General features: G+C 33.0%; 1 protein-coding gene across 3 annotated transcripts; it reads right to left on the bottom strand.

The window, feature by feature from the left end:
* Positions 1-2,786: 2,786 nt before the first annotated feature.
* LOC122522286 (centrosomin) lies at positions 2,787-20,343 on the bottom strand. 3 transcript variants are annotated; one of them, XM_043643206.1, is made up of 16 exons: positions 19,597-20,343; positions 16,074-16,129; positions 11,901-12,130; positions 11,528-11,699; positions 11,251-11,390; positions 10,388-10,798; positions 10,064-10,297; positions 9,617-9,967; positions 6,778-6,885; positions 5,387-6,646; positions 5,012-5,299; positions 4,701-4,925; positions 4,409-4,612; positions 4,095-4,326; positions 3,950-3,973; positions 2,787-3,682 (listed from the first exon to the last, which is right to left on the bottom strand). In XM_043643206.1, exons 1-16 carry the CDS (start codon positions 19,722-19,724, stop codon positions 3,471-3,473), a joined length of 4,275 nt encoding a protein of 1,424 aa, XP_043499141.1. In that variant the 5' UTR covers positions 19,725-20,343; the 3' UTR covers positions 2,787-3,470. The 3 variants fall into 3 exon arrangements, with proteins under 3 accessions (XP_043499141.1, XP_043499142.1, XP_043499143.1); XM_043643207.1 differs by lacking the exon at positions 3,950-3,973; XM_043643208.1 differs by lacking the exons at positions 16,074-16,129; positions 19,597-20,343 and adding an exon at positions 15,295-15,313.
* Positions 20,344-20,652: the final 309 nt, after the last annotated feature.

Here is a 20,652-nt window from a genome sequence, read left to right as displayed (position 1 = left end):
GGTTTTTCCCATTTAAAAAAAAAAAATAATGCGAAAAAGTGAAGTACACCCAACAGCAATCGCGTAAGATCTAACGACGGGACGATGAAAATCAAAAATGATTCATCGTGAGTATTAAATTCGACTCGTGATAAATGAATTTCGGCGTAATATTTCGGGAGATGTAATCTGTAAATTCCAGCATCGATGAACTGTCGGTCGCGTAAGTATCTTATATACACGACGAACATTCACGTATCTATTTATCTATCGTTATCGAGCAGTGTTGCTCTTTCAAGGTATTGATCGTGTATAACTATCGAAATCAGCTTTCGTGGAATTTCTTGCATAGCTCGAAGTATCGTAGATTCGAAAGAGAAATCAACACAATTCGCATGATCGTATTGTGACTACTTTCAAAATGAAATAATCCAAATATCTTTTTCGACCTTTTTATTTTCTATTCATTTGGCAGCAAATGTAATATGAAAAAGAGTTTTTAACTTCTGATAAACTAATCGGACTATATTTTACAAAATATTATTATGACATACTACATTTTTATCGAGAGTTAAACGATCGATACTTCTACCTTGTACAGGCCGTTTCTTAGTAAATACGTCTTTATTTCCCCGAAGTATCTACTTACTTACTTACTTAATTACTTGTTATATTTAATATCATGTGTTTGCGTATAAGTGTTCAATTTGTTTATTGGATCTTCTGTACGAATTTCTAAGTGACATGAGCTAGTGATCGGTTAGCACATCGATACTTTGATTTTTCTTACAAAATATTGCAAAAGTAAGTGGAATTCGAAATGTTCGAAACTGGGTTTCGAGAAATACATTGATTGCAAATTCTAGAAGATTAAATTCTAAAAAAAAAGTAGGTATAGTTATCTGTACGCGAATATCGTATCAAAACGATCAATAATTTTCTTTACAAAATAAATACTACAAATCGATGTCTGATTAAACAATTGAAGTATTAATCCTTATAAGAATTTGTAATCAATGGTAACAAATGATTTGTAGGTAAAGATATGGGTTTTACAAAAGACTTGCTATTCTGAGAATCGATGAACATAATTATTTCGCCATTCGGATTATCTCTTTTAATCTTTTTAACGTTGCAAAAGTTCAGAATGTTTAATCATTTCATTTACATAAAACAGTACAAAGGATAGATTCTCCAATTAATTATTTAGTAATTATCTAAACTATAAATCCAAGAGTCGATAATGCAGATCTCTTCGTTGGTATTCCGAATAAAATCAAATTAAATTCGTTCGCAGAAATATTGCGATCGATCATACTGGAACAAACAGGTCAAACAAATGGTGATAATCAAAATTACAATTAGTTTATAGAACAGTGAAGATCGAAAATATGTAAATGATCAAAATAATTGCGCTGGTTTCGATTGATTACGAATAATGTCGAAAAATAAAGCTCCGGCGAATGATACTAATATATTTTTTCTTTCCTTCTTATTATATTGAAATTTGTATACGCGTTCTTCGAGGAAAAGAAAGAAGGAAGGAAAGAAATAAAAAAAGAAAGAATAAATGAAAAGAAAAAGAAACAGATAAATTTAACGTGCATATGGATAAGGCGCGATAATGTTGTGAATCAAAAAGAAAAAAAGGGGGATCTTTCTCCGCACCATCATTGGATTTTCTACAAATTAATCGATGAAAATTCTACGTGCGTCTCGTATCAATTAAAAAATGAAGCATTTAATCGCGTATATTACATGCAGGAACTGTAATCGAAACACAATCTTCATAGATTTGTATCTATCGTACTGAATTTGCTCTATGGAATTTCTCTTTCGTTTATTTTATCGGTCTCCGAAAAAAAAAACAACAAAAAAGACACATTGCTTTTTATATTAATCGCAATAGCTCGTTCGATGTTCTACATACGTGTATGTAGTATTATTATATATTTGGTATATATAGATTTTAAAATATATAACAATCGTGAATCCATCTGTGTTTAACTCGAACAAGATAAGATATCTTATCCCAAAAAATGGACAGACATGTTCATGATACATATGTAGAGTTCATGGAACGATCAATCGATCTCGAAAAATTGAACCGGGATCTTCTTTTTTCTTACGTATAACTGTCGTCTATTTGGTTCGTCGTTCGTCTTCTTGGTTCGTTAAAAAAAAAAAGGAAAGAAAAGAAAAGAAAGAAAAAGGCAAAAATACACCCATTATAATTGTCATGAGACTTTGATTACAGTTCTTGATCATATATAGCAGCGTGCTAATGGAAAGTGTCACTGTAGAATTGTATATACGTATACCCCCTCTTCCTAATCATTCTGCCTACAAATTCAATTATCATGAGAAACAAAAGAAAATAAAAATAACATGAAAAAATGCGTTAAGAAAGATATTATATTAAACGACTAAGAAAGAGTGAAATGTTGTACAATATGAAAAGAAAAGAAAAAGAAAACTGATTTTGTGCTCCTCATCGAACTTGACGGACAAAAAACATGCGTGTAATTATCGCAGTTCGCAACTTCACCGAAATCGGTTATTACGGATCTTTATATTATTATCTAGTCATCAAGTGATAATAAAAATTTATCATAATCTATGTTAATTCGTATTTTATTCGTATACCAGAACTGTTTCGGGTAACGAGAGAAGCACCGAAGTCGATCTCGACGAAGTATTTGTCCATTAATTACAAATTTAGTATAACATTTTTTCTGTGTAAAGAGAAATTAGAAAATAAAGAATAGGAATATAAATACGTCTAAAAATAACGAAATAAGAAAATATTTCAAACCGCAAATATTAATGGCACTTTATTATTTATGAAGACTATGTACAGATGCCGTATAATGACACAACACATCTTTGAATTTTCGCGCGTGTGATTTCATGTAATCGATAAAATAATTCATTGAAAAAAGAATAAGTTTCTTGCTAAACTTAATCTGTAAAAAAAAAGAAAAGAAAGAAGTCACAAGTCACTAAAGTATAAATCAAAATGGATTTATACAATGTTTTGCGTGCAATCTTTCTACATAAGTATATACAAATATCGTATTATACAGTCGCGTATTTTAAAAAGCACATAGATGGTTTTTTAATTTTCGTTTCCTCTCGAAAACATTTCGTTGTAGTAAGAAAATACTTATCTTTCGTTTTTTTTTCGTGTTTTACAAAAATTACAATGATAGAATATCGCTGTTAGTAATATTCATAACATTTATACGTGTCACTTCGAAATGTTTCGTTATTAAAAAAATTAACAATATAAGTCTGTAGAATAGTATAGCAGTTGGATTCTAAAATATGTAACAATTAAAATTGGACAATGTTTTTGTGTGTTGTGTGTACGTGAACAATTCAAAGATTAAAGCAAATCGGTTTAGCAAAACCTTGTCCATTTTGTATCTGCTTTCTCTTCTACAGACATATTTAATTCAATTTGGTCTTTGTATATATTTTTGTTCACATCAGTTTTCGAATGGTTCATCATAAGTTCTTGTTTTCTTCAGTATACTTTTCGTAATCATCAATTGTTTGGTGATTGCCTTTTCAACATTCTTCTTGTTCTTGTTCGACGTTGACAAGTGTTGGAAAGTATCTTCAAGAGCTCTTCTCGTTTTCATTAACCTCCGTTTCAGCGTTTCATTTTCTTGTTTGAGTGCTTCTATTTCATCAAGACCTATAAATTTTACCAATAAATCAATGATCTAAAATATTTTAACTTCAAATAAGCTAATATATGTGGTAAGTGGAAGTTGCACAAAATATTTTTTAAATATAAGCAAAAATACTATATTCTGAATCACATTGAATCAATGAATCAAAATATAGAAGATGCTAAAGATATAAAAAGAAAAAATAAGCACTAAAATCGCTAAGTTTTATCTAAACTAAATTAAACAGATTAAAAAGCACAATAATTAAATTGTTTATCTGAGATACATACTATATTTATGTCCAGCTAAAATTGCTATAAAAGCAATAAGATATAATTAGTGAAGAAATTGTTCATATACACATTTGCAAACGATATTACTCTGTTTAAGAGTATAGAAAATCTCAAAGATAAAATCAAATGAATTAAAACGTACCTTCAATTGGCAATGGGCTATCACTGTCTACCTCTCGAGCAGCAGCATTCCTATTACCATTGTCTTCATCGCTGAGTAAATTGGTCATTGACTCGGTAATCTTCAAAGTATCTTGTAGTGGTCTTATTGTGTTAACTGTTGCATCACTTTCAATGCCTAAGTCAGGTGAACAACTGGATTTACTCCGTCCACCAAGAGTTTGATAATTTATTGGTTGCCAATATTGCGAGGCCTGTCAAAATTATAAGATATGTTAATCATAATTCATCAAACTTTTATTTCTTTTTCTTAAAAAAGTATTTGTAAACACTTACATTATAATTTTGGTATTCTTGAATAATTTCGTCGCATGCTTGTTTTAATGTGGAATCAGTTGGTATCGAAGAAACCCCACTCGAGCTTGGTGCTGAATCGCTTGCTTCACAAACAGCAACGTGTCTTCGAAGTTCTTTATTGGTAGCTTCGAGTTCTTCAACTCTTGCTCTATGAGAATCATTTATTTGATTCAAATCTGAGATCTGCAGAAAAGAAATTCATACATGTGTTATGTTGTATATTACCATTAAAGATAAAAATAGGAAATAAATAATTCGGTGAGTGTCTTACCTCTTTATTAAATTTATCTTGCAATAAACGAACAGACATATCGTATCTGTTATCAGTTTTTCGTACTTCTTGTTCAAGTCTTAATTTCTCATTAGTTAATTTTGTATTTTCGACGAGAATTTGACTGTGTAAGAGTGTAAGATGATCCAACTCTTTTGTTAAGGTTGATATTTTTGCTTTAGCAGTTTCACTATCTTCTTCCATTGTTCTGATTTTGGACCTCAACTAAAGTATGTAAAAACAAAAAGTGTTACAGTAAAGTTAGATCATTTAAGACTAAAATTAATTGAAGAAAAGAAAATAATATTTACTCGATCGTTTTCTCTCTTAAGAACCATTAACATATCAGCTGTCTTCTTCTCTGCGTTTTCTTTATACTGCAAAAGTTCAGCTTTTTGTTTAGTCATTTCAGCGACCATACTCTCCACATCTGCTATTTTTTTCTCAAGTTGTGCTTTCCGTATACTGTTCTGTTTACTCTCTTTTCTCAAAGCATGACACTCATGTATTCTTTTGTCTAAAGACGATTGCAATCTCTCACAAACTTTTTGTGACTTTTCAAGTTTCAAAATGAGCGGTACCAACTTTTCATCGAATATCTAAAAGTAAGACAAAGATACACATAAATTTGGCATGAAACTAGATTCTATAATAAAAACAACATAAGAAAAAGAAAAGTTACATACGATATCATAAGAAATTTTTGTAGTAAGATCGTTCCTAAGAGCACTCAATTCGGAATATAAAAGATTATTTGTTTCTTTCAGTTCCTGTATATGATGATTCGCGTCCAGATCATGTAAATCATCTTGATAAGTTTTATGATATGGTATATAATCCATCGAATCCTCCGAGTCGCTAAACGTTTTCATATGTTTGCTAAATCTCGAGCGATTAATAGATTTTTGTTGAGTTTCTTGCAAACCAATTCTAGCCATAGATACTATTCTATCAGGTTCCGAGAAAGCTTCTGAATCTGATTGCGTAGTCGTATGATTTTTTGGTAAATCCAAAATATTTTCGGAATAACTTTTTTTCACGGCATTGTCGATTTTCTCGTTATTTTCAATCGCATTTTTATTATTACCAAAGATCACAACGTGTTTGGTCATCTCTTCGAGAACTCGTGCAAAATCATCGGAAAATATATTCGAACTTAGGAGCACGTCCAATACAATTTGATTATGATCATGATGAATCGCATCAAGATGATTCGCGTTCTTCAGAATATCCTTCATCAATTTAACGAGATCCTTTAAATGAACGCGTAACAATTCGCAATATCTTCTCGTTCTTTCACTTTCATTCTCACATTCATCAATTTCTGCTGCTATGTCGGGTCTTGTGACAAGTTTCAACCAATTTAGATAATCCACTTCTTTCTCCAATTCGTTTTTCTTTTCTACCAATGTTTGAATATATTCTGTCATCGTTTTAACATCTATCGACTCGTTTCCATTCACGTAATTTAATTGAATGACTTCGTTGGTAAAAGATACTTTAATGCCAATGTCATTTAATTCCTTAATAAGAGTTGCAAAATGTGTACTAGCGCTTTCTTGAGGAATATCAGTTTTGCTTCGGCTTCTATCCAATTGATTGTTTGCCGTCATATGATTGTGCAACTTAGCGATTTCTTTGTTTTTACTCCATAACTCGGTATTCACCAATTTTTGAAGATTATGTGTCTTCACTTGCAACTCCTTGCTTAATTGCTCGATTTTCTGATTTTTCTCAGCGATTTCCGCGTTACGTAGATCTAGTTCTTGAATTAATTTTTTATGTTCCGAAGACTCGAAGGATTCGTTGACGGGAATTTCCACGGTCGCTTGTTTCAACTTATCAAGTTCAGTGATCTTGTCTTGTAATTCTTCCTTCATCGTATTTTTCTCTATTTCTAAAAATTCTATTCGTTGATCTTTGTCGTTGAGTCGTTCCTGTAACTCCTGTGAAATAAAAATATTTGTTCGATTTATTAATTAATCCAGAAAATAAAGAGGAAAAAAAGATTTTGGGGAAGCATTGAAGAATAGCTGATTTAAGGAAAAATAAAAAATAAAATAAAAAATTAACATACCTCTGATTCAACCTGTATTTGCTTTTCCAGACGATGTTTCTCCGCCTTGATTGTCTCTATCTGATCTCGCAGGTCGTTTATTTTAGCTTCCATTTCTTCAAACCGTTGCTGCACACAGAAAAGGATTTTCATCGTGAATAAAACTCAAACAGATCGATATAGAAAAGAATTCATTTTTATTGATAAAACACAACAAATTTAATTACAGATATAAATGTTACAAAAAGAAATGTGAGCTACAGTTCGTATATGCAATTGAGAATAAGATCGGTCACGAAAATTAAAAATTCTCTAGTTTTTATTGGACGATTATCATTATATTGTAACAAAAATCGGAAGACATAGACGACTACTGGAATTCGATTTTTCAACGATAATTAATTTTTCATTTTCTTTGGCCAAGAGCGCGGGGGAACAATCGTGATAACGGCTGGGCCCTAAAAGAAAAAGATTCAATTTGTAATTCCTATCGATTGTCCTAGTCGAAATAACTCGATATCTAAATTCTATTTTCGTATTAATTAAAATTAATATTAATTTCAAATATTTTGTATAATTTTTTCCCATGTACACATATAGAGTAAGTATCCTGTTGTGTGCACTTGAAAACATACTCGCTGAAAAAATAAAAAAAAATAAAAAAAAAAAGAAACAAAGAGTATACGTAAAAAAAAAGAAGAAAAAAAATAAGATTAATATTCTCGATGTTATTATTCCCTATCTTGGACGATATCAATCTATTTTTGATATCGTGATACACCTACCTCCATCCGCATTGAGGCACACAAACAGGAGAACATGTTTTACGCGTAGTAAGTGTAACTTTCGAATTCGTCAAAGATAGAATGGACAATCAAGAACATTAAACAAATAAAGAGAAATAAATAATAAAATAAAATAAAATAGGAAAAGGAAAAGATCGAATCCCAAGTGGTATTCAACGCGAGCGCTAAAATGTAATTAGCACTGTGAATGACCGTAGTAGTGTGTATAAGTATACACACGATGTCGTTATCGTTTTTTTTATTTTCGAAACGTGATGGTGCCAATAAGAACGATCGTTGCTATTGTTAAACTCGAATTAATAGTCACATTAATTAATATGATTTCTTTTTCTTATTTCCCCCCGAAATGCGATGAATTTTTCGTGAAAGAAAAAACAAAAGTTCTATATATTTTTTTTTCTTTTTAAAATTTTTTTTTTCGACAACACACGACGTTAATGATGAATCACGTAACGAACCGTGCGTAATTTTTACTTGTAATTAATTTAATTCTTATTGGTCGTTCGTTCGTAAAAAGGAAAACCACACGATTGTGATTAACCAGTCGAGATGAATTTTCGTGCGAACACTGCCGAGCGTGGACTGCAAGACGTTGGGATACACGATCACTATTATTAGACGGCATGCGTGCTTTCAATTTGGTATCACCGAGATTCCATGAAGCCCGGACATCACGTGATTCCACGCGATATTTCTTAAGGAAATTTCGTTATTTCGTAAAATTGAATTTTTTTTTTCTATTTCTATTTCTTTATAATTACAACGTAATCGGCCACGTCATTTTAAATTATCAACAATATACCGACACATATCCAAGTAAGATTCATGCTAAAGTATAACGTTCGTAAGAGGCGTGCATCAGAGAAAAATAAAATGAAGAAAAATATAAAAGAATAAATCAAAAAGCAATGATCATGAGAGATACGTAATATAGCTCGTAAATGCGATTAATTTTGTTGTTGTTATTTTATTGCGACGCGCACACAATTTCATTTTAAAATTTTTTTAAAGATATAATGAAAAAAAAATACACAAGATATTTCGAGTACTATTTTTAATGTGACAAAAATAAATTAACGGCTATTTACAAGAACATCTAAGTGTGCATGAACGGACGGATAAAAATCTACAATGTAATATATTGGCATTTCGTGTGTGTTCTAATAGATTTAATTGACACCCACAAATGTTATTAGAAATGAAGATTTCATTATTCGTGTGATATTTCTGTTCGCATTCATAAATACGAACTTTTTTGAACTTTTAACTAAAAAACGGTCAGAATCGCATTTGAACTAAAAATGATTAATATATAAACTCTCGAATTTAACTATTCATTTAAATAAAAAAAAACGCTTGAATATCTATCGAGAATATGATATGTATTAATCAAATGATATGATTATACTTCGAAAAGTGCTAAACATAAGTCTTTAAATCAATATAGTCACATATAATAGGCTAGAGAAAATAATTACAAAAATAATAATGAACTGAGTTAATTATTAAAAAAGATTTAAGAATATGTCTACTACATCTTTGTTATTTATATGTGACTATATATTTATATATATAATATATATATATATATGTATATATATGTACTGAAAAGCATTTTTTTTATTTAAATAAATACGTTTTTGCCTGTTTATGCTGCAAGGCAGTCGCGATAATGAATGATGTTCATAGCAGTAATTGTCATGCATTGCTAGTAGTGATGGCATAAAGCAGAGAAGGAGAAGTAGAAGAAGTAAAATTCAGTGATTCTGAAAGAAACAAAAAAGTTTGATGTACTAAGTCATGCATTCGTTCTTATAATTTAAATAGTGATTATATCCTTGCTTCTACCGTGATATCTCTACGTTTCATAAACAATTTCACTTCAATGTGTTGATACCACACGACAAATATCGTATTTTCAAACTGGAAATCATCTATTACGATTCGTAACATTTCAATTAAACTTGATTTGCAGGCCAATATTTCTTCTCTAAGGGATGTTTATTTAAAAACGTAGAGATAATCGAGTAAAGTCCATAAATTGTAATATCGACCTGATTGCTATTATCATCACGTTCTGGATTTTCAGTAATTTCAACACTGTAATCCTTTTTGGCAGACCCATCGCGTCTTCTTGCTTTCACATCCTCGTATCCAGATGACCTATTCAATTCAGCCTCCAATTCCTCTATCTTCCGTTCTTTCCTCGCTATTCTATCTTCCAATTGTTGTTGTCTTTCCATAAATCCTTGGATCATCTTAACAGCCTTTTGATGTTCACCTTCCATCTTTTTGAATTTTTGATCCGTAACTTCAACTTGTTTTTGCACGTTACACAATTTCAAAATCAACTGTTTTTTTTCTTCCTCCCGTCGCTTCAACTCTAGTTCCTTTTCTTGCAATTCCTATCAATAGAGGATTCAATTTGTACAAATAACAAAATGGATACAAACCTAAGAAAGGAAAAAATGGAGAATTGTTGAGAACTTATGGAAAGCTACCTTTGCCAACTCTTTATTTTCCTTTTCATCCATACTGGTCATCATGATTGTAGGCGACTTTACTTTTATGAGTCTTTCCTTGTTTGCTTCCCGATCAAACGCAGCGCTATCGTTATTCGTTGAACCCTGCAGACAAGTTAGTTTTTGTGCCATCCTTGGCGACACGGATTCTATAAATGGATTTACTGTCGAGGGGCTGCTTACCGGTGATCGTTTTGTATAGCCGTTTTCGAACTGGAAGAGAAATAACCGAATGTAAGAATAAATGTTGTTCTAAGTTTTAACTTTAACGCCCTCGAATTTTTGGGAGAAATGTTTCTTCACCTGAGATAAAAGAGCACGATGTTTATTATTTAGATCAGTCAGAGCCTCGTCCCTTGCTTTAACGGACGTTCTCAACTGATCAATCTGTCTTTTTCTTCTATCAGAAACTGAACATATTTCTTCATATGCCCTACACTTTTCTTCCAGTAACGTGTTCTTTTCCTTTAACGCCCTATCCTTTTCACTTATTTCACTTTTATATTGCTGAACGATAGTATCTTTTTTAAAAACTTGATCCTCCAATTCTCGAACTCGTTCTCTCAATTCATCGATATCTCGTAGCCTTTCGGTAGCCAAATTTTCTCTCATCTGTATTTCAGCCTCTAAACGATCTCTAAATTGATCCCTTTCGCTTTCCAATTCTTGAGCCCATTCACGTTCTTCTTCTAAGCTACCACTTATTTGTCTTACCTGAAGAAGATAATAATTCGTATAATTTTATTAAACTAACTAATTTGACGATCGATCTAACGAATAGTCGGAAAATTTACACAAACGATTAATGGAAATTCACTAGTTTTATTTTAAAAAAAAACTCGTTGAACGAATAAATGATACTTCTTATCTTAAAACAAAGAAAATGAAGAAAAGAATGATAAATGTTCATTAAAAAATATTCCTTCCGTAAAGAAGCGTTTGCTATCTCTTCAACGAGTAACAGCATACTGATTAATTCTTTCTAACCGTCAGCTTATCGAGCTGCGGCGTTATATTTGTGGTAACAAAAGGACAGTGAGACCGTTACTACTGCCGTTTGTTTACTGCGATTAAGTTAGAAAGAAGCAAATCGAATAATCGTAATATTCTTCCCTCGTCGTTTGAATATTATATGTAGAATTTAAACGATTTTAAATAATACTTACTTCAGCCTCGAGCGATGCAACGAGTTCTTCCATTTGGTGAAGCTTTTCTTCATTTTCCAAAGCTTTCTCTGGCGTAACACCAAATGCTTCTTTGTAAAAAATTGAAGCGTCAGTTGCTCTTTCTCGATATTCCTCCAGTTCTGAGAGAAGATAAAAAGAAAGAAAGAAAGAAAAATATAATAATAATAATAATAATAAAATAACCAAAAGAATTAAGTTAATTCAATTCTCTTTTTATAAGGATAAACATAAATAATAATTTAATAGCATTACCGACCTTTTTCCAATTGCACGATCCTTTCACGCTCCTTTTCAAGAGATTGCTCATATTGTGTCTGATTCCGTGAGGAGACCTCCTTTTGTTCCTCAATCAACTCGAATGCCTTAGCCGCTTGGCTAAGAAGTTCCTGCTTCTCTGCCAACTCCTTCCTAAGCGACTCAACTTCTACCTAAACACCGTGTTACCGTTCAATATTTTCTGTTAGTTACATATACACACGAATAGATAACATTATCGATCTTTTTCAATATCAACGAGACAATAACTACTACTATTACTAACTCAATATATTATTATAACATGCAAAAAAGCGAACGCGGGTTCAATGTTCGATGAACGACTGGCTACTACTTGGCACTCGGATAATGACCTTTAACTCGATGTTCTTTTTAATCGCACCCTCATCGGCGGAAGTAATCCCCATACGTTCTTCGAGAAAATATATTCGCAATTTAAGATTAAAGTTTTCTTTCTTCAAAGCACCGAGCTGATCTTCGTATTCCTTCATCGTTCTTCCAACCCCTGCGGATGCCATTCCTGGTACACCTTCGACGACACCGCTAACAGGAGAATTTTTCCCAGATGACTTTGAATTTGTACCTGCAACAACGTGAAGAACAAAAATTAACGCATTAAAGGAAACACTCTGTTGTTGAAGCACTCGATGATAAAACTTAAACACATCGTTTTTAATTATACACGTGTATAAATACATGTATAAATCCCAAAATCGATCGAAATAGATCTTTCATTCGATAACAATCATTTCAATGCTTTCTCAGACTACAATTTTCCGAACTTACGATCTTATACTAACTCACGATCCTTCGTTATTCCGTCATAAAGACGGAAAACGTCATTGCAATTTTATTCCCTTTTTTTTTATTTATTCTTGGTTATTATATCTCGATGATCGAATATAATTCTCGATCGCGCATGCGTACTTGCGTCCATCCGACCGTCTCGCAAGGCGGACAAATAATTTGTCATCGATTAAAAATTCGATCAGCGTTTAAATCGATTATTTATTATTATCGTACCGAATTTAATCTCGATCCTTATGGGTCTATCCTCGTTGTCTTGTGAGATCGACGGAAGATCTAACCTTGACCTACTACATCCCATGCCACAAGAACGGAACACCTAATCGAAGTACTTTTTTTTTCTTTCTTTTTGAGATATTTTTTTTATACATCTACGTCGCGATGTCACTTCGATTATCTTCTTACGCGTGCGTTTTATTTGCCCATATATATTTTCTTGTTCTTTCTTCCTTTTCGAGAAGAAAAAAAACAAGAGGAGGGGAAAAAAGAGAGAGAAGAAGAAGAAATTTCCGTACGATCGACAAGACGAATCGGAACTGAAACGACGGACGATCGTCTTTGTTAGCCAAAGGTTGCGCCGTAACACAACCAACCTGCGGTTAAAATTATATTTCGAATCTATATATTCGCATCGGTTAGACGTTTAGGCTTTTGAAGGTTACGTGTTCGAAGAAGCACGTACGAATTTCTAGCTCTAAAAGCTTCTAACTTATCTAATAGTCTAACGAATTCGCTTGAAAGGATAATATCTATATGCTGGTTACACGCATTTATATACGTAGATATTATCTTCAAGAAATTCTCGAGAAAATTAAATACATTTCCGTGAATTTACTTTCGAGAAAGAAAGAGACGCCATATTTGTGATAAAATTTGTTCTCGAGGACTCATAAAATCCTTGATTTTAAGTTCAATTCTGATGACATTTTCGCGACATTTAAAATGATATCATCCCTTCGGTGGTGGCCGTTGTCACTCTTTGCTTTGAACGTTAAAAGAGAAAGAGAAAGAGAAAGAGTGGTACAAAGATAATGGGGGGAGGGGGAATAAATCCCTATGATTCTTCGAGAGCTGTTATCGAGGGAGTCTAATAATAAAAGCGGCGACGAAACGGTCAACGACAGTGACGGCTTACAAGCTTCTTTCGCAGACGTTGGAAAAAAAACGAAATGATGAAAGAAAACGAAGAAGACAAAATTAAAAGAGTAAAGAATATGAAGAAGAAGATGAAGAAACTCGAGGGACAAGGTGTCTAGGGTGCAGGGAAACGACGTATGACTCATGAATATATGCGAATTATACTTCAAATAATTTCTCTGCAAGTGTATCGATGCGTACCAGGCACTCTCTCACTCTCTCGCTCTCTCTCTCTCTCTCTCTCTCTCTCCCCCTCTCTTTCTCTTTCACTCTCTTGTACCAACCGGGCTCTCGTATTTATAGATGACACATTTAGGCCGGAACGGTTTGAACAATCTATTTTGGCGGGCAATTCTCCAATCTGGCCTGACCTACCCGCAATAAAACCGTGGAAATCATCTTAGCATGCAGCCATGCTAGACTTTCCGATCGCGTTCCACCCCTTTTTTACTAGAACTTCATCTCTTTTCCCAAGAAAAGCTTAAGCTACGCAGCAGCATCAGCAGCACCAGCAACGTTTGCTGTTGATTTTCTACGACTACCGGCTGGACAGTAGTCCCTCAGTGGTTAAAAATAATAACTTTACGACTTATTCCGAGGCGATCAGAATTTTAGCACGCATTTTACTACGACGTATATTGAGAGTAGGATTGTTTAGTATCGTTTCAACTGGCTTCTCTCTTTCTCCCCTTCTCGAAATAATCTATGGGATATAGCATAGATTCTTGAATTTGTTGAATTTTCAAATATAATCGGGATATTTTTTTAGCTTTTTCTCTGATATATATATATACATTTTTCTTCTAATGCGATCACTAAAATTCAGTGATGTCTCGTAGATAACATTTATTTCTAATATCCTGCCGTTCCAATGGAGAACAATTTATCGTTCCGTTCTCATCGTATTCTCTCCCGAGAAGAAATGTTTTCCGTAAATCCTCGTCAAATTTTACGTCGCAATGCAAATATGTATAATGCATATAATAACGTGGAATAACGCAGGCGACGATCATCACGGCAAAGCATAGTGTGTGTTGTTACAGAAATAAATACGCAAAGCGTCGCGACGTCCTCCCACTTCTTACTTACTGCTTAAAACGTTTGTGAACCGCCAAAATAAATGGATCACTGCTTCCTGTAATCCGAGATCGCGATGAACGAATTTCGACAAGAGGCGAATGATCGTCACTTTGCAATGTAGTAATGCTTACATATTAACTTTTTGTTTCTTTTTGATTTTCTTTAACTGACTTGGCAAATTCGATTCAATCGTAACGCCGAATGGAAATTGAGTTCGCCGTTTGCTGCCATAGACGCTTGCTTGGCGCCGTGGGACAGGTGTCCTAAATTCCTGATAGCGTTCTCGCGATCGAAATTAATCAGACCTCTCCGTCGTATTTCCGATTGGTTGAAACACTGCGCTCTCATTTAAACAAAACGATTGCGAACGCGCAACCCCTATGTAAATATATATATTCTTGCGTATAAATCGTTTACGTGTTCCGTAAATTCGAACGTTTAAATAGGAAAAAATGAAAGTCAAATAATTCCAAATCAAAGATAGATCGATTCGAATCTGCCCACCTCTATTCACCCCCCCTCTCGCCCACCCTCTAAGTATAAATATTTATAAGAGAAGAAACGTAAAGATATAAAAGAGAGACTTGAGAGAGTAGAAAGGCTATACGATTGTTAAAGTAGACAGTTAGACCGCGTAAATATTATCGGCACCGAGCCTTCTCAAAAGAAGAAACGACACATTTGGCACAGATTCGTCTAGTAAGGGCCAAATTTACGCCATACCGTAGATACACCAGATTCAGCCGGTGTGCAAGCAAAAGCCACTAGGCAAGCAAGTTCGTTGTCCTCTCTTTCATCTTGATGAGTACAATTAGGTGAGTATTCTCACCGTCCTCCGTCGACCGCATTGGCTAAGACGACTAGACACGATGTTATGTTCATCGTCGTCGTCGTCGTCGTTGTCGTTGACGTCGTCTTCATCGTCGTAGATATTAATAAAAATGTAATTCAACCATAAAAGAAGAAGAAAAGGTCTTCCTAATATAACTCGACTAACAACTCTTTCATTGATTTCCTATATCACGTATAATAATTATTATTAGATAAAATATAAATATCTATAAAGACATAATTATGTCATCACGTGTGATTATCATCAACGAGTCGTGAAAAATAAGTAGCTTATAGACTGGTACATCGTTACACACCTCAATGAAGGGTCAATTACGTCGGAAATGAGCAATAAGATGGGTGTGCTAAGGGGAAAGGGAAAGATAATTGATCATCCTATTGTCATCTGCAATGTATCACTGGTACATTATTAAAAGAATTCGATCTGTATCATTGAAGATATACATAACGATAAGTAACATAATTATCTCGATAAACCATAACGATTATTAAAGTAATACGTTAGCAAGATCGTTTAGTAAAACCATTTGTTTATTCGTTTATAGACCGTAAACTCATATCCGGTTTATACGTGAGACCATGAAAATTGAGATTGGTCAAAGAATCTTATCGATAATCGTTTATCGTTAACGTGATATTGCAATACTTACCATTTGCCAATGGTAAAGTTGTGCCCATCGTGATGTCCTGCAGAGGCATGTTGGTACTGAAACAAACAAAAAATACAATAAATAGATAAAAATTAAAGGAGAATTCAACGCGTATACCCTACCCTCCTCGTGAGTTAATTTCATTTGTTTTAATCGTACCTGGCGCTCAGTTCTGATCAGGTATCTACGCGTACCTCTGATCGAGTAGAATTAAAAAACAAAATGACATTCTTTAAATAAGTGTCATCTGAATCAGACACGGTCACGTAATAAAACATGAACGCAAGAGGACATTGCTGGTTGACTTTTCATGTTTTTCCCTTCTGAAAATAAAGAGCCAGGGATCTATAGCGCCGAATCAAAGCCTGTCTATTTTCGGAATAGAACCGAAAACGGATTGTCGGCATGTGCCGTTGACGGGGAAATAGACGACACGTACGTACGCGTGTATAGAATCGGACAGAACTTTCAAAAGGACCAAGTTGAAGAAAGTATCTCGATCTCTTTCTATCTTCTATTTCGAAGGTCTTATTTCAAACGAACAAGGGATAACGTGGCTGAGTCGAGTACAAGATCATCTTCTATTTTTTTCACCATTCGAACAAAATTCTACTCAATCGGTTATCTAATCCTAGTTAACACAATGATCACCAATTAGGGATGTTGATGGTTAGCGATTAAATTTCTATTTCAAGGTATATATGTATGAAATTAATGTCGTGAGAACACGACGAGTCAGAAGTAGTCTGTAGGGTCCTCAAGCAATCGCCAACTGCATTAAGAGCAATAAGGAAACGCTGGACTTCCAGAAAGCTTTAATTTAGATTTCATCCAAAACCTATTTCGGTGGTGTAATAGATACACACACACGTACTGTTCGTGCTAAAATCCAAAAGTAAGTAATTAACGTGCGACCTAACGCATCATCACCTAACCTCAGATCGCTGTCGACCAGCTAGTTAGTTGATTTTCTTGGGAATGCAACGTCATCTCGAAAATCTTTGGCACAACATTGAAAAACTTTACCGAATGCAATAAAAAAGTGCAAACGTGCTTCGATAATAATTGGTTACATTTATATTATAGGAAATGAATAAATGTATTCAAAGTTTAATCTCAAATTCCAAGAGTCAAAAAGATATAAATAATTCCTTATCCAAACTCGAGACATTCGATTTCTTTTAGTACAGATGGATAATGATTTTCTGACTCTATGCCAGTGAGAAACGAACGGCTTGTCAGAGCTCAAGGAAAAATATCGGAATATGCGAATTTCATTTGGTAAAATGCCAAGTTAAGAATAATGAAGAAGTACGATAAGGTTTAATCTTGTTCTCTAAGCTGGTCAAAAACAGAGGATAATCAGCTAATCAAAAAAAAAAAACCGTAACACTTTCTAACTAATAATAAATTCTTACTTGCATTCAATAATATTTTAAACTAAAATAGTACAAAAAATACGTTATAGAAAAAGAAATACAAGTATCCTCTATATTTCTTATATTTCATCCTGAAAATCCAAAATAAAGTTATCTATGTATTTCTAAGTAAATAAGAAACAAAAAAGCTTCTTAGTGAGTAATTGTCATTCACCACGTTAGGTAATGGTAATTTTCCCATAACTTTCCATTCTATCCACTTGGACTATGGAAGACCCACGTTATCGCATTCATCGTAAACACAAATAAAACTTGAATTTTTAAAACTTGAAATTTACAAGACCAAACAAATAATTAGAAAGTGTAATTTATAATATGCGTCACATAAATATAAAAAACATGATTATTATTACTAATTAAAAATTTGTACTTTATCCTTTAGCAAATATCCAACAAATTTCTTAAATACATAAATAGTTATTCCATATAGTAATAAATAGCCAATGGTTCACGTGACATTCAAATTGTTTTCGATACGTATTTTCTTGAAATACGTGTCGAAAACAAAATGTGTCGCACTCCTTTGAAAGTAACAACGAACGGGGATTTTAAAAATAGCTCGCCCTGTGCACATTTAATGTTAGTGTCTGCCCTTTCGAACCCTAACTTTCCTCTACCTTCCTCTACCGTCGTTTCCTGTGTTTTTATCTTTCTCTCTCTCTCTCTCTTTCTTTCTCCGCATCTCTCACAACAGAGATATGCATTTAAAGATGCGTAAAAAATGTATCCTGCTTTTTGATAAACAACACCCAAACGTTTCTCTTAAATTTCTCAATGAAGTTAAATATTTTTCATTCCTTATTTACCTTTTTATTTATGACCAAGTCATACATTTTTAAAAAATAACAAGAAAAAAATAAATTCAAGTTACACGTGAAACGTAACGGTGGTCCATCATCTGACAAGATGGAGGATAGTAAAAGCAAGAAATCAATACGGTGAGAGAGAAGGAAAGAGGAAGAGAGAAAGAGAGAGAGAACTGTGCCATGGACCACGATGCTGTTGTTAACACACAACACACCGACCCATTAATAAATATAACTTTTGGAATATGTAATTTCTATTGATATTTAAGGCTCATCGTTAATAGGATCTTTAGTGATTATCTTACTGTCAACATAGACTATTTATCGTTAAAGTGAATAAACAAGTTGAACAAAAAATATATATATCTATATATATATTTACTAATTCTTTAAGTCCAAAATTTAATGATAATTGTATCTCTATTGTGAGAATAAGTTATAGCATCGATATCACCAATAAATGAGTTGCTTACACGAAATAATGAAAACGAGTAAACAACGGAAACTCAAAAACAAAAAATCAAAGTGAACAAGAAAAACATCTTGAAAAAAATGAATCGTGGAAAAAATGAATCATGAAAAGTTTAACAATTTCTCATTTGTTTAACTCCTATTGTTCGTCTATTGGCGACTGATTACATATATAATTTATATAATTCATATACATATTCTAATAGAGTAAGTTTCGCACTTCGTTGGACGAGTGCATTATGATGAAGAGATGCAGGTCAACGGTGCGTATGCAAAGTCTTTTTAATTACCAGGTCGTTAAACGAATTATCATTCGAGTTAAACAATTAACTTCGTTTTCTCGATTCATTCTTCGTTCTATACCAACTCGAAAGTCTCTGAATTCGTATCTTTCCTTGCGTGGGTGTTTAAACGAGCGTGCTGATAATTCTCGTGACAATAACTGTAATAGTACTTTAATACTTCGTTCAAAGGAATGATATACGTATTTAAGTGATCACCGGATTTACTATATTATCAATAAAAAACCTAAGGAAAAAATAAAAAACGAACATACTAAAATTAATAACCAAAAAAAAACATACAAACGATAAAGGACTTTTTTAGATGTTTCACTAAAGTCATTAAATTTGAAACAAACAATTCGATCTGTTCCGAAACAGATACTAATTAAAGACATATGTTGTAAATTAATTAAATATACAATCCTCTTTAATAAATACCTACATTGCAACATTTGTATCATTCGTCTATAAAAATGTTAAACATACATGTAGCATATTATTTTTGAATATGTTACCAACTTACTTTCGAAATGGACTATAAGCGCTACCCCAAATGCTGCCCCTGGCTGAAGAAGGTTGATTGTTCTGGTTTTTATTACCATAGACGTAACCACCGAGAAACATTTTGCGTTGATGTGTTTTTGATAACATTGATAACAATATATAGTAATAACAACAATAAGAAAAATCACACAGTTTCCGCGCGCTTCTCGTATTCACGTATAAAAAGTATAACGTTCAAACTATCAATCTGTTATTTATAATAAATATATGTATTTATATAAGTCTATAAATTTATATATGTACACACGTATTCTTGATAACACATTCACACACGCACACGCAACAACAAAAATATATATATATATATATATATATACGTCGATAAATCGTTTATCCTTAATATTGAACGTCTTGTACTTTAACAATCTAAGTTAATAATTTGAAACAATTTTCTAAGTGATAAAATAAGTCAATCAGTCTCGTTTAAAATCACAATTCCGCACGGATACGCGTACGTACAATTAATGATATGAACTTTTCGTCGTGAAAATGTCTTTTTTTTTTTTATTTCTTCTTTCTTCTTTATTATCCCTACTTTTTCAACGCGCAACTATGAGACATCGCAATCGTTTGTCGTCCTACGTGTTTTTTTTTTATTGATTACGTATATCAAATGAAAAAAGAAGGAACAAAGAGAAATCATTTATAAAGGAAACAAAAATTCAGTGTCTCTCTAGTTTCGTTTATCTAAAGTTGATCAATTAAAACATGGACGATTTCATTCAACTTGTTACGTCGCTGGACCCGATCAATCGAGATAACTTTCTCGTTTCGAGATAATTCTTCAGATGATTCACAAATTATTCCACACGTATGTTTATATATTACAATCACACACGAACACATATATATACACGCGCACTTTAAACATCCCTCTCCACCGTTTCGTTGAAATCGCGCGTTTTATCTATTAAGTTCGTAAGTTTAACAGCAATAACAAAACGAAAAAATACATATATATAAAAAGGGGCGGAGAGAGAAAGGGGTAGTAAAAAATAAGTCCACGACAAAACGG

Source organism: Polistes fuscatus, unplaced genomic scaffold, assembly GCF_010416935.1.
Source record: "Polistes fuscatus isolate 324 unplaced genomic scaffold, CU_Pfus_HIC Scaffold5, whole genome shotgun sequence".
Taxonomy (NCBI): Eukaryota; Metazoa; Arthropoda; class Insecta; order Hymenoptera; family Vespidae; genus Polistes; species Polistes fuscatus.
The sequence above is the reverse complement of the archived record's forward strand: the minus strand, read 5'-3'. Positions and strand labels throughout refer to the sequence as shown.